At 43.0% G+C, this 21814-nt stretch overlaps 2 protein-coding genes across 3 annotated transcripts in view; one reads left to right on the top strand and one right to left on the bottom strand.

Annotated features, from left to right (window-relative positions):
* atg7 (ATG7 autophagy related 7 homolog (S. cerevisiae)) overlaps positions 1–10646 on the top strand; it is a 60151-nt gene extending 49505 nt beyond the window's left edge. Inside the window, exon 19 of the mRNA XM_047583768.1 lies at positions 9579–10646. Within this exon, the coding sequence (XP_047439724.1) occupies positions 9579–9611 (33 nt within the window). The 3' untranslated portion in view covers positions 9612–10646. The remainder of the gene's footprint in view (positions 1–9578) is intronic.
* Positions 10647–10957: 311 nt separating this feature from the next.
* vgll4b (vestigial-like family member 4b) overlaps positions 10958–21814 on the bottom strand; it is a 37534-nt gene continuing 26677 nt past the window's right edge. For both annotated transcript variants that reach the window (XM_047583771.1, XM_047583770.1), the window contains 3 exons: positions 17049–17316; positions 16592–16709; positions 10958–15865 (listed from right to left, as the gene is read on the bottom strand). In XM_047583771.1, the coding sequence (XP_047439727.1) occupies positions 15609–15865; positions 16592–16709; positions 17049–17316 (643 nt within the window). In that variant the 3' untranslated portion in view covers positions 10958–15608. The remainder of the gene's footprint in view (positions 15866–16591; positions 16710–17048; positions 17317–21814) is intronic.

The raw sequence follows: 21814 nt of genomic DNA, 5'->3' as shown, positions 1-21814 counted from the left end.
TGTTGTTGATGTTCATGTGTGAATCTTGCACCCTGACGGCTTTCTCAAAAGCGTCTTCTTCTCTTTTCTCGGTCTCTTTTCTCGACGGACGACACAACGTTTGCCTCCAGAATCTTCTGATATTAAGTGGAATCTTGTACCTGTGTGATGTTTTGTGCTCGACTGGCCACCGCACCAAACACCAAAGCAGAATATTCCCATTCCCATGCTTAACAGTTGGCAAGGTGTTCCTTTCATCAAATGCTGGCCCTTTTTTTTTTTTTTTTTTTTTTGTCCAAACATACCTTTGATGATTGTGGCCGACTCCATCTGTCCACAGAGCACGTTTCCCAAAATGACTCTGGCTCATCCAGATGTTTGCGAACTAACTCTGCACACTGGAGCAATACAACACCACTCCTGTGTCAGCCAAACCTTCCCGGAGCTTTTTTTTTCTCTCAGCGGGCGTGCAGTTTTATGTGACCGTTTCCACTTCCAGATGTCTTCTTGACTTTTCACAGTTTCCCAAACTGACGTTTCTTCAAGACATTTCGGGCAGTGGAAATTGCAAACTTGAAGCGCTTTGATATACATATATTTTATAAAGCTTCCCTTTTCTTCACAGGCGTCATTTAGCTTCATTTTCAGATCCTCGCTCAGCTGCTCAGAGGAGCAACGTTTGAAGAGTCAGAGAAATTATCCACTCTGCAGTTATTATCAGCTGATAATTATAATGGCAGTCCTTGAGCTGCCTTACAAGCCTCGGCTAGTCAGTTAAGGTCTGCTGAAACTTAAATAGAAGCCAGCTCAATCTTTTGCACGTGCTACAGTTTCTTGTCCCTTTGCATCAGTCCTAAACGTTTGCATACAGCTGTACTCTCATCCGTAGTGCACCAGACATACCAGACTACCAGACACATGTTTCGGGTGATGAATCTGGTGTTATATATAATAATAACCAAAGGGCTGTCTGACACATGATGTAATATTTTAAGGGATCAGTAGGGACAGCGGCACAGAGCGCGCAGACGAGGCCAAGACGTTACATAAATGAGCAAGTCAGCTGAGCTCCGAGAGGCGGGCGCAAGCGAGCACGTGCGCACGCAGTGGGATAGAAACGGTCCACGGGGATTTGCCGCCTCCGGAGCCACATCCAGAAACCCCTGACAGGCCGTCGCCGGTGGCAGCACACGCAGCACTTCCTCCCCAGCGACAGGTGCCGCCTCAGCTGGACAGGGTGGGGGACATCTCTGGCAGCGCCGTCCCGCCGCCTGTCACAGTTATTCTCGGTAATAAACAGAACACTGAGGAATAAATGTATGTTTTGCTTTCCAAATGTCAGCGGCAGTTTGGTATGTCACGCAGACTCGACATGCTGTTGCTAAACCAGCGTGCAGTGCAGATGAATAATAAAATGTTCCCTTTTCGCACATTTATTATTTATTCGTGATATTTACGAGCATGATGATGTTATGCATTCACAATGCTCAGCCATGTTGAAACTGATTATGGTGCTAGATATAAAAAAAAACAACAAATGAGACAAAATTCTGCAGGATGATCGTGAAAGAAATCCATCTAAACCGTTTCACACAACTTGAATTTACAGCGATGCACTGATTGAGTAGATGGAGGCGTCTTTTCCAGTGAAAAGCTCCCAGTCAGATAACCATTATCTACCCCCCCCCCCGCCAACTCTGAGGTGGCTTTATCTCTGCTGGCTTTTGTGCTCGCAAGTTTTACAGCTGAGTAGCGGGAAACTGAATCCTCCGAGATGCAACGCCCAAAATGATTTATTTATTTACATCAGCCAGCTTGAAACCCGCAACATATTTGTTTGTGTGGGTGTGGGCGTGTGCGAATGGGATTAACATGGGCCACTGTGTAATGCCACTGTGAGTGGTTATGTGCATGTGGATCACTGGACATGAAAACAATTATAGCATTATGAGTTCAGCGCACACGTAAAACACACACACACACCTGCTTTTGTTGTCAGTGTTTAGGTCAAGTGTGTTTTCTAGGTATTGAGTTTTCACAGTGAGGAGATGGGGTGTGTGGTCAGCTGTGAAAGATGGAGACATTTGTATGGCCGGCGATGTGAAAGGTTTTGCCGACCACCGAAACACACAACAATTTTATACGTGTGTATTTACTTTATGTGTTAACTTTCTTTCACATGAGCTCACGATTCTTTGATCTCAGAAGTCACAGTTCGGGTCTTTCCTCCTCCTCTGGGCATGAAACCTGCCCTCAGGGATGTGAGGGATGAAAGGGGAAACCCCTCCCCCCACTCACATTAACATAAATCATCTCCTGCATCCCCCCCGGCTAACAGATATTAACTGCTAAACTGCTTTAACTCCGGCAAATTTGAAGGGCTGCATAGGAAAACTTGGGAAATCAAATTTCCTTTCTTTGGAAAAGCTAAGTACGGGATGTGAACACCTCTCTGCCAGAACTTCCATTTGTGATATTAAGAATCAAAAGTTGTATTTGGACTCGCTCCAAGCAGTTTGACTTCACTTTTGTGTTTTAATTCAGAGTAGTGCTGATTAAATCCCCTTTAAGGCGTGGACCTCTTTATGTGCCATAAATGTGATTGCAATTTTACACTTCAATCTCACTAAGTCAGTCAGTCTTACTTTAAAAATCCCCATTGCCATTATACTAGACCCAGTGAGGTTTCTACAAAGGCACATGAGTTAGATTAAATTAGGTTCAACTTTATTGTCATTCCACATGTTCAAGTAAAAAAAAAGGGGCAGTTTAGCATCTATCCAGAAGTGCAACAAGTTGTAAGTGCATGTAGCATAAATAGTGTGGTGTATAAGGACATATAGACAATGTTTACAGATGGAAACCTATGTACAGGTGAGTGAGCAAATAAACACTGATTGACTGAGGTGCTATAAGCATATTATACAGATGGAGTTGTGCGTTAAAAGTAAGTAGACTGTAAACAGGAACTATAACATCATTTATACTAGAGGAAATTGCAGATAATAAATTGGGTGATACAAAATACAGATAAAGTGAACATTAAACAGTGCATAAATAATAAGCCACTAAACTAATGCATATTTGGTGCATAGTACTGTGCAAACAGGTTATTTAAAGTGTGCATGTGCAGAACAGTCCAGTAGTGCAGTGGTGGTGGTGTAACAGTGGAGTGGAGGGGTATGAGGGGCTCTCCCCATAACTGACAGAAACCCAGTCTAGATATGGTTCAGCACTGATGTTCGACACAAATTATCTGGTAATGTGAGGCTATTACAGACTGTGTTATATCCACTTCTCAATCTCACCTGAACATTGTCGCTTTGAAAGTATTTGCATAATAGTTAACGGTGCGTGAATGAATGGACTTGCATTTCCATGTCTGAAAAAAAAATAAAAATACTTGGAGTTTCATCATCTATCCAGTGAGCTGCTTTACTGAGCCGTGTTTTCTTTTTAGCCTTCTTTAGCTTTATAAAGTCTCCCATGAACTGGCCGAGATCATGAGGATGAAACAGACGTTCGGTTCCCTAACTTTTCTTCCTCAACCAGCAGTCACTGATGTCTCCAGCAGCCATAAACCACATCACTCTGTGTGGTCCTCTAATTGCACATCAGATGGAGCCAGTCTCCATGATGAAAGCTTGACTTTGCGCTTTGTGCTTTGGTGTCAGTTCTAATATGTAAAACAGATGTGTGTTTAATAGTGGAGCCCATCAGTGGTTGTGTAGCGCTGCCTACTTGAATGGCTTTAGAGGTTGGATTCCCACTGGGGCCACCCGCACTTCGGATGTATTCCTGTAAGAGGGCTCAGTCTTTTGAATGAGCTCGCCGGAGGAGCAACAATCCTGAGCTGCGCGCTCCAAAGTGGCAGTGCCAACGGAACGACAGCGGCCCGACACGTTGCTTCTTAAAGAAAATGTGATCCAAGATGGCGAATGCTCTCGTTCTGGCTTTACTTTTCCAGAAGCCGTGCTTTGACCCGGGCCTGCAGAGTGGTAAATAGCACTAAAGACTGTCATGCTGAGGCTTGTGTTGTATTTGTGGATTGGGGGGGGGGGCAGTAATCAGCAGCAGCAGAGACTTGGCTGTGATTCCACCAGCCTCAGCTTCCAGCTAAAACCCCCTCTATCTGATCAGATCCCAGCCTCGTTTTAACAACTAGCCTGGATTATACTTGTCATATCAGCTGGAGCCCAACTGATTACGAACACAAACACATTCACGCGATGATTACATGCAGCTTACTGCACTTTATGAAGCATCCAGCGATCCCCCCTTTCAACCTGCAGTGACTCAAGGTCTTGAAATGATAAGGCTGCTTCAAAGTTAAAGATGTGTTGTCGATTGTGTTTCTGCCAATCCGTTTGAGGTGCTGTCATGGTGTGTGTGTGGGTGTGTGGGTGTTTGTGTGTAGTATTGAGGTTAGGAACAATTAGTTTTGTTTTTCTTTAATTATTATTATTTTGTATAATTAAGGGGGTATTTTCACAGTAACTGCAACGTCCTGTCAAGAATACCATTTACAGTGATGGTAACGACTGAGTTACCATTTAATCCTGTATTTCAGGTGAGGGTGGTTTTCTTATTTCCTCCTGGTCGCTGTCAGACATTATCACACTAGCTGTCTAATTAAGTTAACATTACATCTATTGAGGTGGATAAGTGGCTACACCTGCGTGTTTTGGGCAATAAGATGTTTTGTCAGGTTGTGTGGAGCTTTCAACAGTCCCAAGATCATATTACCTGATAGCTACCTTAGCTAGCTGGTCTGTTACAGAGGCCCTGTTCACCCCTGGCATTAAGATGAGTCTCCACATGCGTCCTCGGCCAGCTCTTCAGATCTGATCTCACAGTCTGTATGCAAATGAACACCAGCGTCATTTGCTCCACAGTAGAATATTTTCACATGTATTTTTCACTGCTACTGATTCAGAACAGATCTGTTTTTTTTTTTTTGTGAGTGTGTCATGACTTGGGCTCACACGTTAAGTTATTATTGATTGATCTTTTCTTAGTTATTTTACAGATCTGTACAAAACTTATACATCGAACCCTGGAAGCTTTCATATGCACCGCAACTCCATTAATAAAGGTTAAAATAATAACAACACTGGTGATTATTGAAGAAATCGTCACTCAACTCCATGTGGCTCCTTATAAATAGACTTGATTACATCACCACATGCTGATATTCAATGACGTGCAGTATACTCATATAAGATACTTGAATTGGTTCATCCTTCTGTAGATTTATTTATTATACAACAGCTGCAGTGACAGAATAATTCTCTGCCACTCCCGAAAGAATTCAGACAAATGAAACCCAGACCAACTCCAAATGCTACCTCAGTGCGTCCCGCGTGTCTTTACACCTACACTTTAAGCTAGTCGCTCGTAATCAGATTCCCTCACAACGGTGTCAATGCAAAATCTAAACAGGGCCAGAAAGGTTCACATTTGCATTTCCACCATTAGCCCAGCCGCGGGTCAACTCATCTCCGACAGTGTTTTGACTCGTCATCGGTCAGTTATCTCAGTTATCTACCATCATGGTGCCGCCAGGCGATCTGATTGGTACACTTCAGAGAAGAACAGGAGGTCTTGTAATGGCCACAGGGCCCTCATCCCCGTCATTAGTGGGACGCTGAGCCAGAGAACAAATGTTTTTATCAACACATGTCCCTTTACCGATGACCTCTGCATGCAAGGCTTAGAGGCTTAGCTCATATATTTGGAAAGTGAGTTAAATGCTATTTCAAAACCGTACTATTTTAAAATGTAATTTCTTTTCAACTTTCGTTAGATCATACATGAGGAGCAGACACACTGGCCATCCAATGCCTACCTACAAGCTTTAATTCAACAAAAAAAAGGAAAAAATAACAACAAAGAAATGATGCTTCAATTAGGGAATGAGACTATTTTTTTTGCCCAGTTGCTAATTATTCTAGCATTTATTCAATCCTTCTCAAAATAAATAAAGTCTGACATTTTTTTGCTTATCACAGGTTCACATTCTCAATATCTGGTAACTTACAATAACAGAAGTTATTGAAATCAGTAATCTTTAATCCATCCTTGGTCTGAGCTGTGAAGTGGTTTATTTTGACGGTGGCTTTACAGAAATCTGCTTATGCGTTGCAGCAATGGAGGTAAATGGCTGAGAAACATCCAAAGTATTCAGTCGTGCTTGAGAGAGTGTAGTAAAGTTGTTGGCTTCAGTTTGCCGGAGCTATTCATGTTACATAAGCCTCCCCCCTCTAATCTCTTCGTTTTCCCCCCATGTCCAACCCCTTTCCATTTTGCACAAAAGATTTCACGCAAGCACACAAGCGCACGCACACACACACACACACACACACACACACACACACACACACACGACACAGTGCACGGTGTGGCAGTCGTCCAGAGAGGGGCTCCAGTGTCGCTCCGATTCAAAGAGCTCTTTGCTCGCTGCCCTTTTGATGGCTGCTCCACAGCAGCAGTGGAGCAGAAATGCAGAATGTCCAGCTTTGATATGAATTTGTCCCTGATTCTTCACACTACCTTGAAAGTACCCTCAGTTTCTTTATTAAAATAAATAAAAAAAAGCCCTGTGAGGGTTTGAGAGGTAACAGTTGAACCTGCTGCTGGACGGGTTTGACAACTTTTTCAGCCACACGAGCACTGAGCTCTCACACTTGTTTTCGTGCACTGCAACCTCCCTACTGACGCTGGTACGTCGGATAAATCGAAGGCAAAAACAGCTCAGAGCATGATGTTGGAAACATTGTTTTTATGTTTTCAGCTACAACTAGACGGTTATTAAATTTGCCATGGCAAAAATATTGTAAATCCTCTGTGAGCTGGAGGAGTCAAGGATCACTCTTTTAGTTCAGCAGTCCCGGAATTACTGTTGAATACTTCAGTAGATGCTATGATTTGTTCTGTTTTTCTTTCTTTATGAGTGAAAGATGAGAAAATCACTACTAATCTCACATCTTTGTGTTAAGTGAGAGGTGGAGACAAGATGTGGTAAACCGAGCTTAGCTGGCGTGAGGCCTTCAGAGCTGTCCAAGGGGGAAAAAGAAAACACCTACCTCGTAGGCACTTCTGCACTTTACGTCATACCATGCTGTGCCTTGTTTGCTTCATCCAGACTCCCAGCTAAAATGCCAAGATCGCACTGGAGTAGAGTTTCCGTGTGTGTCTGGTCCTCGGTGGATATCAACCAGGCACAATCTCAGTTTGGTCCCAGAGATGTTGCCATGTTTGATACCAATGTTCTTTAACACGGACGTCATGTGAAGATGTTGCAAAGGCAGAAAGATAAACTAGTGTGGGTCAAGGAATAGGAACAGGTTGCATGCTTGTTTCTGTATGATAAGAAGAAAGAAAAGGTTCAAATATAAAGCTTTGCAGATATATTTTAGAACTTTGGAGCGTTTTTTTTTTTTTTTTTTTTTTCTAGTTGCAGATGCTGATCTTAGCTTTTGAAATATAAAAGTGGCAAACTTGAAGATTCAGGTAGATTCATATCTGTAAAATGAGCTGCTTGGGCCCACTAATCATAGTATTGGAGTATTTATGCACTATTATAAACAGATGATATCAAGAACAGAAGAGCTTTGTTAGCTTACTGCTATTGCCATCTCTATAAACAGATATCTGGATATGAATGCAGTCATAATCTGTCATTTAACTGGGTTAAAATGTTACAACGAAAGAATTGAACTGGAAATACATACTTAGCATTTAGCTTAGCTCTGTCGCTCATCAAGAATCCATCACCAGCGAAAGACAATGCTCCTGCTTGTCTTCTCTCTTTTTTTTTTTTTTTTTTGCTGTGTCATTTGTAAATATTCCAGGAAGTAAAGGAAGAACAAGGAGCGGCCACAGTGAGCTGTTAGATGAAGAGCTGCAGGCCTGAAATCAGGTCGTGGCTGCAAACAGTGGCCAAATATTCCGTGACTTCTTTATGAACATAGTAAATTTAAAGTTGTCTCATACTTTTAAAAATACTCCACATGTTTTTATGTCCGGAAGTCGTACTGTTGTAACGTTACGTGAGATTAAAGCTTCATTTTGTCCAGTATTTGTCAAAAAAAATAAAATAAAGTTTTTGATGTTTGAAGTCGTCATTTTAGGCTCAGGAAAATAGCAGTTAGGGAAAATTGTCACTATTTTCTGGAATTTCTGGCTTTTTAATCACTTTTTAGTAATAATAATGTTAATAATAATTCTTTTGATCCCACATGGGGAAATTCTTTACCTGCATTTGACCGATCCATTTGTTCACACCGCTGTGTGTACACTCAGAGGTCTCTGTGAAAGGCCTGGAGGACAAACTCAACATCCTGCAGGTTTAAAAACGCAACAAGGATGGAGTGAAAAGTAATAAAATAATAACGATCTACATTATTCTTCACAACACCTCATGTCGTGCCTGAAAAAAAAAAGCGCCTTTGATCAGTAAGATATGACTTCAGTTAAACACATTTGAGCGCTTTGAGTTGTGAAGCAGCTCGTTCGGAGGAATGCTGCGTCTATGTGTCAGAACTGTGTGTGCGCGTGCGCTCGCAGCCATGTGTGTGTAACATTCCTGACCGTGTTAGAGGTATGTGAATTACGTCTTACGGAGCGAGAATGTGAAGAATCCGCTGCCATGAGAAGGCCGCTGTTGTTTACTGACACACTGCTGCAGAGGAGGTTCCTCTGGGTGTGTTTGCATGTGGGTCACTTCCTGGGGAGAGAGGAGCTCTTAGCACTGACTGGGAGTAATGGTTTTCAAAGCTGTTATACAACTGGTGCGTGGAGCCAGAGAATGAGAGCTGCAGGCTCCTTGTATACTCTCAGGAGCATTTTGTTGTGACTTCCTGATCACTTGTTCAGATCCTGTTTATCTGACTCCTCCCGGCGAAAACGTTCCTGGCTACTGTTACGAGTCTTATATAAGTCGGTGTATGATTCGAACTGTTTGACCTAAATCAACAAGCTCTTTTTGTCACATTTGAGGAAACCTTACGACACGAGTATGAAGTTTTTCACTTTGTTTAGTTCTGGGTCAGTTCGGCACCATGACTCACACTCACACTGTGAGTCATGGTGGCTAAATGAAGATCTTAAAAAGGGTGAAAACATGAACTAACCCACCCACCCATCCATCCCCTAACATGGACCAGAACCCCCCCACCTCAACCCATAGGACCCCACTAACAATACTGTGTAACCAGACATCACAGGACACCCTCAGAAGGACCATGTCAAATCAATATTTAGTTCATCTTTGGATCTCAGATGTCTTCCGTCTCCCAGACTGACTCCATAAAGCTGAGATGAAAATCTCGCAGGACTCTTCGTTCGTCTTGTGGCCCAGGTGGTAGAGTGGGTGGTCCGTTGATCGCAGGGTTCACCACGTGATCACGTGCTTGACATCATGTCTCACCGATACTGTCGCACGATAAATAAGAAACAAAATTAAAAAAACACATGTGCCTGACGTTTAATCTTAACCTTTTAGCTCTTAAGCGCTGTTCTGGAAAACCCACCCAGACAACTGCCATGTCAGTGGTTTGTCTCAGTCTTGAATATCTTCTTGTGTTTTGTCTCATCAGATCTGGGATATGAGCGATGACGAGAGCATCTGAAGGAGCTGAGGAACAAACCCTGAGCCGCAGAAGGACTCAGCACTCCACATATGTATTTTTACTTTTTTTTTTTTCCTTGGGGGGGAAAAAAAATAAAAAATGTTCACATACTCAGTACCAAGCACTTTTCAGAGGAGCAGCTGAAAAGCTTAAATATTAGTCTTCATTTATATACCAGAGCTGGACCTCCAGCACTGAGCACCAACCTGGTCAGAGCTAAACAAGGACCTTGATTGCTTTTACTGCTGCAGTATTGAGTTTTTCAGCGAGATCAGAAACAGGATCAAACAGGATCTTTTACATTATGTGTGCGACGTGTTAGAACATGGCTGCTCCTAAGAGCGAGTAGTCACTCACACTTTAACTCCCCCTGTCTGAAAAGCTTCACTTAATAGCCGCAGTTTCATTCCCTCCCACCGTCTCTCCATCAACACATTTAATGGGTTTACTTAAGAGTGCTTTGGCAAGGCGTCGACAACATCTGCTCACTCATTCAGGCAGGACTGAGCTGAGCTCCAGATAAATTATGAAAATGCAAAAACAGAGCTGACAGCTCAGCAACTCCATCCGTCTTCTTGTCTGTTTACCAGAGACTGTGATGCATACAGTACGGCTGACACTAAAGCCAGCTCCGAAGGGATTTCTCTGAGGAAACCTGTGCACAGATGTTACTGAACAGTTCCTGAAATAATCAGAATGGGCCAGTGCAGAAACTCTTGGTTAGTTGGTTGGTTTGTGTTGCGCTTGATGCATGTTTGTGCAGTTTTTTTCGTGTTTACGTGTCTGATCTGCTAATGAGTATCGAGAATTGTCGGCGTAATGGTCAATCTCAGCTACAGCTTGGCTATTAATGGAACAGAATGAAGCAATCTGAGATGTATTTCAGAGTCAGAATTGTGATGATTGTGCAACATAAATCAGTTTTTTTTTTTTTTTTTGTTCTCAGATTTTGAGTGATTCTTCTCTGAGCTGCTGATGTTGTTTAGCTAGTTCTCTTCTGTAAACCAAAAACTGGATTAAACGTCTTTATTACTATTTGTGTTGACGTCTTTGTGTTTTCTATTACTGTTATATCACACTGGAGACATTCTGACATGTCGCAGTGTATTTACTGTGCTTCGGTTCCATTAATGAAGTGTCCCAGTGAATCAGCTTCCTCTGAGTGGAACGCAGCCTTCGCTGATACACATGTTCTTCACCCAGTGTGTCAGAGGCATGGGCTTTATTTATACGTTTATAAATTCCTCCGGATTTTATTGCGTTACACTCAATTTAGCCCCATCCTTCCAAAGTCAATTTGCCCCTTTTGTGTCATCTCTATGAAGTATCAGACAAAGACCCGGACAGTGGTTTAAAAGCACTTTATTGTTCATCAAGGCTACTTTACGTACAAAAAAGGTGGCCTGCCAAAACCTTTTTAGTAGGAGGAGACACAGAGCCACAAACTGTCATTTTTCTTGAAAGATTTTTTCTTACAGTTCAGAGTATTACTACCACTAAGTACATGCTACTTCCACTTCAAAAAAAAAAAAAATAAAATAAAAAAATAAAATAAAAGACCCAGAAAATGTGTCAGAGCAAAGATCAACTCCTCTTTAATTTATCAGTGTGATTTAACTTGATTGTAGATGACAAATGGCATCAACAGGTGGGAACTGAGACGGATTCAGGGATGTTCATTCCTGAAGATTATTTGCTGCTTAAACAAATGTTTTCCAACGGACTGATGTTCTCCTTCGTACTTCACTTCCCACCTGTTGACCGAGAAGAGTCATCAAGACTTTCAAAGCCCACAGTTTCTATTGTTTACGTGCAGCGGTGCTCTGTAGCTGCCTGCTGGCACAAGACAAATGTTGGTTTTAACACGTATGTTCAATGGAAATGATTTGGAAAATGGCCAGGAACATACACTGGGGTAGTGGCGAAAACATTATCATGTTCCATCCATGCAAACGACATGCCCAAAAAGAACCCTATCTTTTTGCTCATTAGTTAAACCTTTGTTCGTGTGTCTCATTAGTCACGTGATCTAACGCAAATGAAATGATTGCAGAACGAAGGGGACCAATGGAAGTAGCGATTGTCACCAACACACCTGTGGCTTGTTGTGGTTTCATACGTTTACTGTGTTCCTGCACTTGAACCTTTACTCTAACAAGACGAACTCTATAAACAAAAAAGATCAACTTTTTTCACAAAAAAAAGAAAATGCAATGATTACAATATAAGGACAGGGAAAAAAAACAACAATTAAATAGCTACATATCATTAACAAATTAATTGTTCCTCAAAAAATACCTACGATTTTTTTCTCTGTACATTCGTTACGCACAGCGTAATGATGGTCTTATAGTTACCTATTATAAAAAAGTTTTTTTTTTTTTATTAAGTGATTTTCCTACAGTGTGTAGGGAGTGTGTGCCGAAGCATAAGGAGAGCCTCCTACCTACAGGGTGGTAGTGTAAGGATAATGAGAAAGAATAACAATAGAAAAACACAGTTATCTGGACACCAAACCCTTTTAACCCTCGTGTTTTCTAACTACATGCGATCTAAATCAGGGCCAACTGAATCTGAGAGGAGGGGGAAGGCTGCGAAGAATCGCTGTGACCTTAAAAGACTTTCAGTGGCAGGTGAACGCCTCCTCGCTCACAGGTTGTGCTTCCAAAAGCTCAGCTCCTGAAGGCCAGCCTCTCCCCAAACCTGCCTGCCAAAACTCCCAATGCAAACCACTCTAAACCGCTCACGGAAAGCACAAGTAGATTATTCGTTGTTACGGAGCTTGATTCACTTGCAGTCGACTGAGTCAAAAAATCTGGGAATCAGACTACGCAGATCTGATAGCTGAGGATGGAATGTGTGGACGTTATCAGCGCGGGGGCATGAAATGAGTGTGATTACAATTAGCCCAGTTCTCTAAACTCTAAATGTCCCTCAAAAAGGTTACGGCGTGAATGCCTGGTCGTTCACACGGTACGGGCGATTCGCTTGATGTAACGGACACCTTCGTAACTACGGTAAAGACGCAAGAGATGCCGTCAGCGGGAACTCTGGGACGAGCGGCCCTGGTTATAAGCCTCGGCCTGTCGATGTGGAGATAATGTGAGTGTGTAGAAATCCTGTACAGGAGGAATGTATGCCACCTTGGCGCAGGTTCTTTTTCAGAGTAAAACTTCCTTAGACTGCAGTGGTTCAACTGCAGAAACAAAACAACGCCGTTCAAAAAAAGAAAGCACTGACATACAAAATTACAGTCTGGACACCAAGAAGAGCACAAAGAAGTCAGCGGATGGAGTTGGACAGAGCTGCGACGTCTCACCGTAAACTCCCTAAAAAATCAGCCGAGTTTGGTTTGGTTGAATCAGCCCGTGAGGTCTGGGATATTTCTAATGTTTTGTTTTTTTTTTTGTAATTTGCTTTCTAATGTAACATTTTTAAGTGATTACCGACTCAGCTTCCTTCCCCCGGAGCATGAGAGCCTGTCGGCTTGTCATCCATCCACCCCCGTGTTAGGACATGTGTGTAAAGGAGGTTTCAAGATGGCAGCCCAACACGCTCAGATGCTATTGAGGAAAACCCCGCAGACAAGTTGGTGTCAATTTGGCGTCTGAGCTCAGTCACGCTGACGGTCGTAGCATCCTGTACCACCGATGGATCAACATCTTAAGAAAACCTTTAGGAGCTGTGCGTCTCGAAGCCGAGCCAACACAACGGCGGCGGCTCCTGGGGCGACAGACGAGCCGAGCCGTTAGTTGTGTTGAGATGGTTTTTCGAGAAACAAAGCGTTCATCAACTGACAGAGCCTGTCCGGAGGCTGTCCCACTAGCTGTCTGTTACCATACTGATATTAATGGAAAACAAAAATACAAAATTGTAATAATAACAATAACAATAATAATATGGAGTACAACTGACCCAGCAGTGAGTGTATAGTGTCTATGTCTGTTACTGACAACGAAAGAAGTAACAACTAACGTCTGAACGAGAAAAAAAAAAAGGCTAATAGTAGTTAAGTTTGAAATGCTTAAAACACTAATAGATACCAGCTATTAAAAAAAAAAGAACAACATGCATCTGTAAAAGCATTCATTTACCCTTAAATCCTTGTAGAAATCTACCAAACCACAGTGTGTAGGAGAGGGAGGGAAGGATAGCAGGGTGTGAGCCAAATACAATTACAACACCCGTGTTCAAAGAGTCACAAAAAAAAAAGAGGAAAAAAAACAAAGGCATGTTTGAAGAGATCTGAATAATCTTCTCTCCCCCGGTCGAGAAACCAGACTTTTTGTTTTGTGTTTTTTTTTTTTCGACCACAAAGTGACATGCAGCGTCATCTGTCCCCTCATCACTGTCAGCAGTTAAGCCCGTGGAACACATCAAAGCACATTGTTCAGCAGAAGCCCAACCTTCAACACGCTGCAGGTTGTTGGGCTGCGTTTTCAGCCCTAATCTCCTCTCATTATGGCCGCGACGCCCCGTCAACACCAGTTAGCTGACTGATAACCTGACTGAAAGGCAACCAGTTTGTGTGGATTTATACGGATCAACAGTGGTCGATTCATGTCACGTGACTTGAAGCAACACTTGAAGAAACTACCTTGAATGGCGGTTTTAGACCGAACCAACGAGTTAGAATAGACGCTGAACATGAGTTTATCTTTAAGTCGCTTGGTGTGTGCGCTTCTTTGTTGATGATTAATGCTTATATTCGTATCCATGGTGATGGCAGTTGAAGAATGGCCAGTTCTCTCCACAATTTGCCGGTTTATTTATACCCCTGCCCTCAATACAGAGGGCTCTTCATACAGCCCGACAGTCTTAGTGAAGTGCTGGAGGGGACGGATCAGTTTAGTTACTGTGCCTCGTCCGCACAACTGTTTGGACAACAGATTTTTTACATCTTCTTTTATCATAGAAGCATGTTTTTTACTTAACAGCTGCACACTGGCGTTGCAGTTACAGTTAAGACTCATTGTTTAGCAGGAAATGCGTATCATGTGGCTCTGCCCGATGCCGCTGCTCTGTATGTTCCTTTGTTAATAAATAGTGTAGGTAATGCTGGGGCAGGGGTGAAACTACGCCTAGTGAGATTTAAAACTAGAGTTAATGGGAGATCCAGCTAAATCTGGATAATATCCGAATGCGACAAAATCAGCGTTATCAGTCCTAGCGTGTCCAGGGCCAGATTACAAAACTGACGTACCACCCTTTACCCTCGGCAGTAGTGCAAATCAAACCAAGTCCATCACCTAAGTATAAACATACAGTAACACAACCACCAGGACACATACACGGGACAGAGATGGAGAGAGTAGGAAAGAAGCTAAAACGGGCTGAGGCGATTAGAAGATGGCATTTAGTCGTTTTGTTTTCAAGTTGGCCATTGACTGATTGATCGGTGTCTGATGTTTCTTTGGTAGCACAGTCAGGTGGTTTGTGATTATTTCCCCCCCAAAGTGTTTCTCACTTATCTTTTCTTTCAAACATCGGGCATCTCGTAATGCAGAAGCAGTACACAAAACTACCGTTAAAGGAAAAACAAAAAAACAAACGAACAAACAAAAAGTAAATTATTCATTAAAACGCCACCTTTCCTCCCTCTTTCTCTTTATGTACATATAACTACAAACAACTGCTCAGCTCCAAGCTTGACATGCAGGGATGTTGAACGAACGAACGAATGGATGGATGGAGCGAGCGGATGCTCCAGTCAAGCCCCAAGTTGAGCCCTCCTCACTGAATATTGTCATGGTCATTAGCATCATACCAAAGGACATAAGGAAAAAAGTCATCATGTCGTTATTGCTTGATCGATCCTCTCTGAGTCCACAGTGAGAGAGTAAGCTCAAAGGTTTTGGATGTTTTTAGCAGACCAGCAGGCAGGCATTCCCTCTGGGATGCTGGTGACAGACCAAAGTTACAGGGACGTGGATGATGGAGCCGGGATGATCGGAGGGGGGGGGGGGGGTGGAGAAACGGGGGCAGAACCCTTCCTCTTCAGGAAACGAGAGAAGGGGAATGGTTGTGATTGACCATGTGACTGTCGGGGGAGGAGTTTGGGCTGCTGCCGGACGACGAGGGACTCCCCTTGTTTTTGATCTGCAGCCAGGTTTCGCCCAGCGCCTTGGCAAAGTGGTCGTCCACGGAGCCTGTGATGGACACCGAGTTGGTGGCAGTGGGTTCGGGCTCCTTGTAGTTCTTCCCGAGGCTGCGGCGGAAATGTTCCTCGATCACAGGATCACAGGCCGTGTTAGCTAACGCAAGAGAGAAGAGAGTTTTTAAACGTCCGTTTGAATAAAAAGAAAAGAAAAAGAAACATCGCATAAATTTGCTTGTATAATGGTCAGCGGGCAATTTATTGCTTAACATCAGTTTAAACATTGGTAATATGCATTTTAGGTCAATGGAAAAATACTAACTCCAACATCTACTTCACTTTTCATTGCAGTTTTTTATATATTAAATCACCGTCTTAAATTTCACTGTTAACCTCAATGAGATCATAGAGATTTCACTGGGATCATAAAAACTGCCACAGTAAAGTTATCAACCCACAGAAAACATGACACTCACAGACAGGACGAATAAAGCAGACATGTGTTTGGCTGAGTCCTCGAGTCATTTTTTTACGTGCACAGATAGCAGACAAGACTGTAAATTAGACATGTTGAGACTCCATAACAATTCATGTGCAGAAACTCTCGGGGCTCGCCGATCACTAGACACAGAAGTCAGTCTGAACGTGGAGAATATGAGCTGCTGGGGTTTTCTCTGGAGGCTGATTTGTTATTTCAATTTCCCATGAACTGTACAGGATGGGAAATGAGCTTGCTTCCAAAATGACACATTTACAGATAAACGCAGCCAATACACTTTGTAAAAATCAAATTTAACCACCTTTCACTGATGACTAAAGCCAAATTCTGAAAATAAAAAATGAAACAGAATATTCACATGTCAGACATCATCAGTGAACTTACTGTTGATTCTCTTGTAGTTGTTAGCGAGGTTGGAGCAGCCATTGTGGGAGACAGGACAGTGAGACAGGTTGCAGTTACGGTTGTTGGCCGGGGCACATGTGATCACTGACGGACGATTCTGAAGAAGAAGAAGAAGAAGAAGAAGAAGATTCTGAGTTAACTGTCAATTAAACAAGAAATATATGCAAGGGCTATAACTACAAAACGCAAATGTAAAATGATCAAATGACTAAAAATATGCTCCGAGTTTACAGGAGAAACAATGATTCAGTGACCGCAAGAATTGCACAGCATCTTTTTTCCAGCGAAGCCAAAAGGAAGTGTCTACTCTGCACCGACAAGGGAGAGAGCCTCAAGAAAGCAGTTATATTGCGTGGGGGGACCCAAAAGAGTTGAGCCTTTTCTTGAGAAAAATGCGGTCGGTCTAAGAACCACAGAAACAGGACGTGCGCGTTACCTGCTGGCGTTCCACAGCGCTGACTGTGTGTGGCACCGTGGCCATAGCTGCTGTGCTGCTGCGTGCCGACTCCACCATGCTGTTTTTGGTAAGCGCCAGCGGCTGGTCCATGCCGGCTAAGCTGGCCAGGTGGTGGTGGTGGTGGTGGGTGTGGCTGTACAGGTGGTTGCTGTGGACTCCCAGAGCACCGGGCACCACCACGCGCTCAATGGGGCTCCGGCTCCGGTCCTTGGACACAGTAGAGCTGCGGTAGTCTCCATTAGGTTTCCTAAGAAGCCAAAGACACACAGACAGAGTCACATTAGTCATCCTGCTCATTCAGTTACATGCAGTTGGGATCATTGCTGTTTAATACTGGAAAAGGGACACGAGGTTATCAAAAAACATAACATCATCTGTGAGGGATGAGCTCGAAAGAAAACAAGATAGACTAATGGCAAAGTGAGTCTCGGGGAAAAAAACATGCACAGGGGAGAGAAAGATTAAGACCAAGAGAAAAGAAATGACTCAGATAAACAGAATAAAATGACGTGGAAAAAGAGTGTCAAACACTGGGGCCCTGTGGCAAAAAGCTATAAATACTGACCGAGCACACACACACACACACACACACGCTCATGCTTCTCAGATTGCTGAAGGTTTGATAAGACCATTTGGTACGGCCCGAACACAGGCGCACACAGTCTCTCTCTGAGGGAGGAACACTCTTCTAACTTTATCCAACGTGGATGGACTCCAAACTTATCTCTGCACAGTGGGACAAATGGGCATGAAGTTCAAAGTGGTTTCCTCGGTACAGCACACCAACTTTATCTCTCCAGTGAGTCCGTAGCTAGCTACATTTACTGCTGTCAGATGATCCTGCAGGGCCAATGCAGCGTTCAGACACACTTTCCCTTCACTTTTGTTCCACAACACGCTGTCCACGCTCACAACCGTGAACCGAAAAATAAAGGTGGAAAACGAGGGGCCACTCGTTTTCTACAAGAAACAGAATCACTTCGCACCACGACGAATTCTCTCTCTAAACCGTGAGCTCTTATTGTAATCCTTAAAAAAACAAAGATAATGATAAGCCATTAAAGTAACAACAGTTTAACACAACACAGATTTGGCCCTTTTTTTTTTTTCTTCCAGGTCCCAGCTGATGATAATGACTTTGATGTGTTTGATACGTAGCGAAGTGCCTGATACTGCGCACACTTGCCTGCAGTTTAACAAGTAGTGATTATTTTGGTCAGTTGCGTCAGATGTGGTTCTTTGTTTCTGTGTGTGTGCATGTGTGTGTTCGTGCTGCTCCGCTCCCCTCCCACAAGTTGAGGCCCAGTTACAGGGAGCAAGACTTACTGTATGCCTTCCATGTCTCCTCTCCAGCTCCGTAACCGCACTTATCCATTAGCGGATCAAAAAACTCACACTTCCTCGCTCCTACGTTGAACTATATACTGCACAGACAACAAAGTCTCATTAGGGAGAAAGCCGTTTATTTTAGCTGTATATAAATTGCACTCAGACAGTGGTCGACAGAATGCAGCTCTGTTCTTCACCAGATACTCTGCGGACACATTTCTTCACTCAAACGAAAAAAGTGTGAATGAGAATACCCGACAGGCCTGTGAGTGGGGAAAAAAAAAAAAAAAAAAAAAAAGTCGCAGGATCCCTTTAAGGTTTGTTTGGATGCAAAACAACAAGTTCAGGCAAACAGTTGTAGATCTGTGTGACCAAGCAACCTGACTGCTGGGTCAAGCATCTGGAGTCCACAGCACCGTCCTCCACAAATAAACAGTCTCCACAGAATACAGAAAGGAAGAGAGAGAGCTGAAAGGAGGGAGGGGGGGGCGGGGGGCTGCATGTGAATGGCCTGGACTTCTACTTTAAGAAAGACTAGAGGTCGGTAGTTTCCTTCATTTGTGCCGAGAGCTTACATTAGCAGAGAGCCCCTCTCTTTTTTCCCTTTATTCTCTCTTTGTCTTTCTTTCTCTCTTTCTCGCACAATCGGCCGTAAACTTCCTGAGGGGTTAAAGAGGGAGAGACTTGGCAGTGCTTACGTAAACCCTGGCCCACAGCTCACCAACACGCTTCTAGTTTTACAATAGTTGCATCACTGTTCAGTTTCATTCTTTATCAAATTGTCAAAATAATAAACCCACTGTGGGGTTAATCACCTTAAAATTGAGTCATAATAATGACATTAAGTTTGCTCAAGTGAATAAATTGTTTAAATTATTTCAACAGGAACATCAACATTTAATCAAATGCTACAAACAAACGTCCTCCTGTATAACTTTTATAGTATGTTCAAATATAAACAATCCCTTGATTAGCTTAGAGGCAAGCAGATAACAAAGCTCTCTCGTCGCTTCCCAGCAGCTGTGTCTTGAGTAAGGTTGTGGAAGTTGTTCCAAACTTTAATCACTGCCAAAGATCAGACATTGCCCACATCCTCACACAAGAGGGGCCGTCGCGGGAGCCAGTGAATGGGATCAACAAATCCGACCAATGAATGGCGTGGCTGTCGGGTCCCCCGCTGCCACCGCCCTCCCCTCGCCTGATTGCCCACCAAAACCCCGGACCACATTTCATGCCAGGGATCGGGCTTTAGAAAAACCCACCCGGTGTCTTTGTCTCTCTTACTCACCTCTCAATTATTGTAAAGGTTGCAGCTGGGGGAAGAGGGAGAGGATGGAAAAGCCAGACGGTGTGTGTGGGCACATGTGTGCACACATGAAGCGTGGGCACGGGGGGCGAGAGGGCTAGCGAGTCTGGGACCAGAGGAGAGGATGAGAGCTAAGAGTGGGAGGGAGAGGGAGAGATACCCTTTGAAAAGTAAAGGACTCAGACTTGGCCCCTGCACTGGGCACGGGAGACAAACGGACAAGAAAGAGGAGTTTAGATTGGGAATAAAAGCTAGGGGGAAAAAAAGGAAGCTCAGATCCCGTAATGTATATATAGACGTAAAAGAAAGCAAACATATATACACACGAGTGAGCTCTTAATGCCAGTAGTTTGACCGGAGACCTCTCCTTTATGTGAATGACTGCATAAGCGTTTTGTAAATTGGCCAAGCTCAAACTTCCCTAAAGGAAAAGTCAATCATGCCGTCACTCTCTGTCACTCCGGCCGAATCTCGCCAAGTCTCAGTATTTTGCAGGTCAAACCAATTGTGGAGAAGTGTTTTAACAGTGAAAGCAATACACTGAAGGAAGTGGACGCATCTTGTTCCCATTACCGCCACAGATGGTTTCATTGTGGAAAACTGCTCTCTTTAGTACAGTTACATTAAAAAATAATAATAATAATAAAGAAATGAGTCTTTATCGTTTTATCTAGTTAGCTGGGGTAATTCCTAAAGAGTGCAATTAATGAATAATACGGAGAGGTTTCTACCATCTCAAAAAAAAACTAGGTTGTTGATGTATTTAATGATGAGGTCCTTTTCATTTGAGAGTTTGTTGTATATAAAAATAAATCACATCTTCAAATTATTTTGTAGCACAAAGAAGATGCGGGATACATATGAAACAGCTCTTCATTGTATACTGTTTGCAGTACAAAGGGTAGACACACTGTTTTTTGTGACTATTTTTTATTTCCCTGCCTTTGAAAATGAGAACCGTGTGACTGACATCAAAATGGACTGCTCGACACAATGAAACGGAGAGCGGATATCTATTTGATTCTATTTTACTAGAGCCTGGCTTATGTGCAGCCTGGCATTAGTGGTGGCCAGTGTGGTGGGCACTTACTGAAAGATCCCTTCATTTAAAACCCAAAGAGTCCAGCCCTCAATACATAAATGATATAGTCATATATCTCAAACAATATTATACTACTACGATCTGTCATTAAGTACAGCCTTTTAAGTAACCATTCACATGACACCCTGTCTTCAAGTTAACCTCAACTTTAAGATCATGACTGTGATCATGTGTTTGAATGAGTTAAAAGGGGAGGAAAAAACGTTGTCATCCCGTGTTCTTCTGAAATGAGAAAACTTGTAATTTGTCCATGCTGCCTGAACAGACAACACTGCATGATCTAACTTGCCTAAACGCCACAATGGAAAAGTAAAGCAAACAAATATAAACACATTAACCGAGAAGTCAAGTGATATGGGTTTGTTTTAAAGATTTGCCATGTTTAGTCCTGTTAGAGACTACCAATTTGGACGGTTAGCTGTGCTTTGTGGCCAATACACAGAAGCTATAAAACTTTTCTCACAATTGTGCTCCAGAGTCTTCAGAGGAAAACCTCCCTACAGATCTTTGGCTGGGCAGAGGTCCATATCCTACTCCTTTAAGAAATAAATTTAAAAAGGAGCAAGGAGAGAGAGAGAGAGAGAGAGAGAGAGAGAGAGAGAGAGATACACACGAGGAACATTGAGGAAGAGACAGGGGTGAGAGAGACGAGAGAGAAAGAAAAGAGAGGAGGAGAGAGGAGGAGGATGAGAGGATCACCACAGGAAAACATCTGGGAAAAATCAGGGCGTTGAGAGAAGACGACGAAAAAGAAAAAGAAAAGCAGAGGAGGAGGAGGAGGAGGATGAAGGCTCGACCACAGGTTACACCAGAACCAAGCTCTGCAAGGTCTGCAGAAAACCACAAAATAGATATATATATACACACACACACACACACACACACACTCACACAAAGTGAGCCACAGGGCTTATCCAGGGTATGTATATAAAGTATGCAAACATCTCAACACAGTTTACTCTGCGTAGTCCAGGCTATGGTAGCTGATCTAAGCGGAAGTTAGCAATA

This window comes from Mugil cephalus, chromosome 4 (assembly GCF_022458985.1).
Source record: "Mugil cephalus isolate CIBA_MC_2020 chromosome 4, CIBA_Mcephalus_1.1, whole genome shotgun sequence".
NCBI lineage: Eukaryota > Metazoa > Chordata > Actinopteri > Mugiliformes > Mugilidae > Mugil > Mugil cephalus.
The sequence above is the reverse complement of the archived record's forward strand: the minus strand, read 5'-3'. Positions and strand labels throughout refer to the sequence as shown.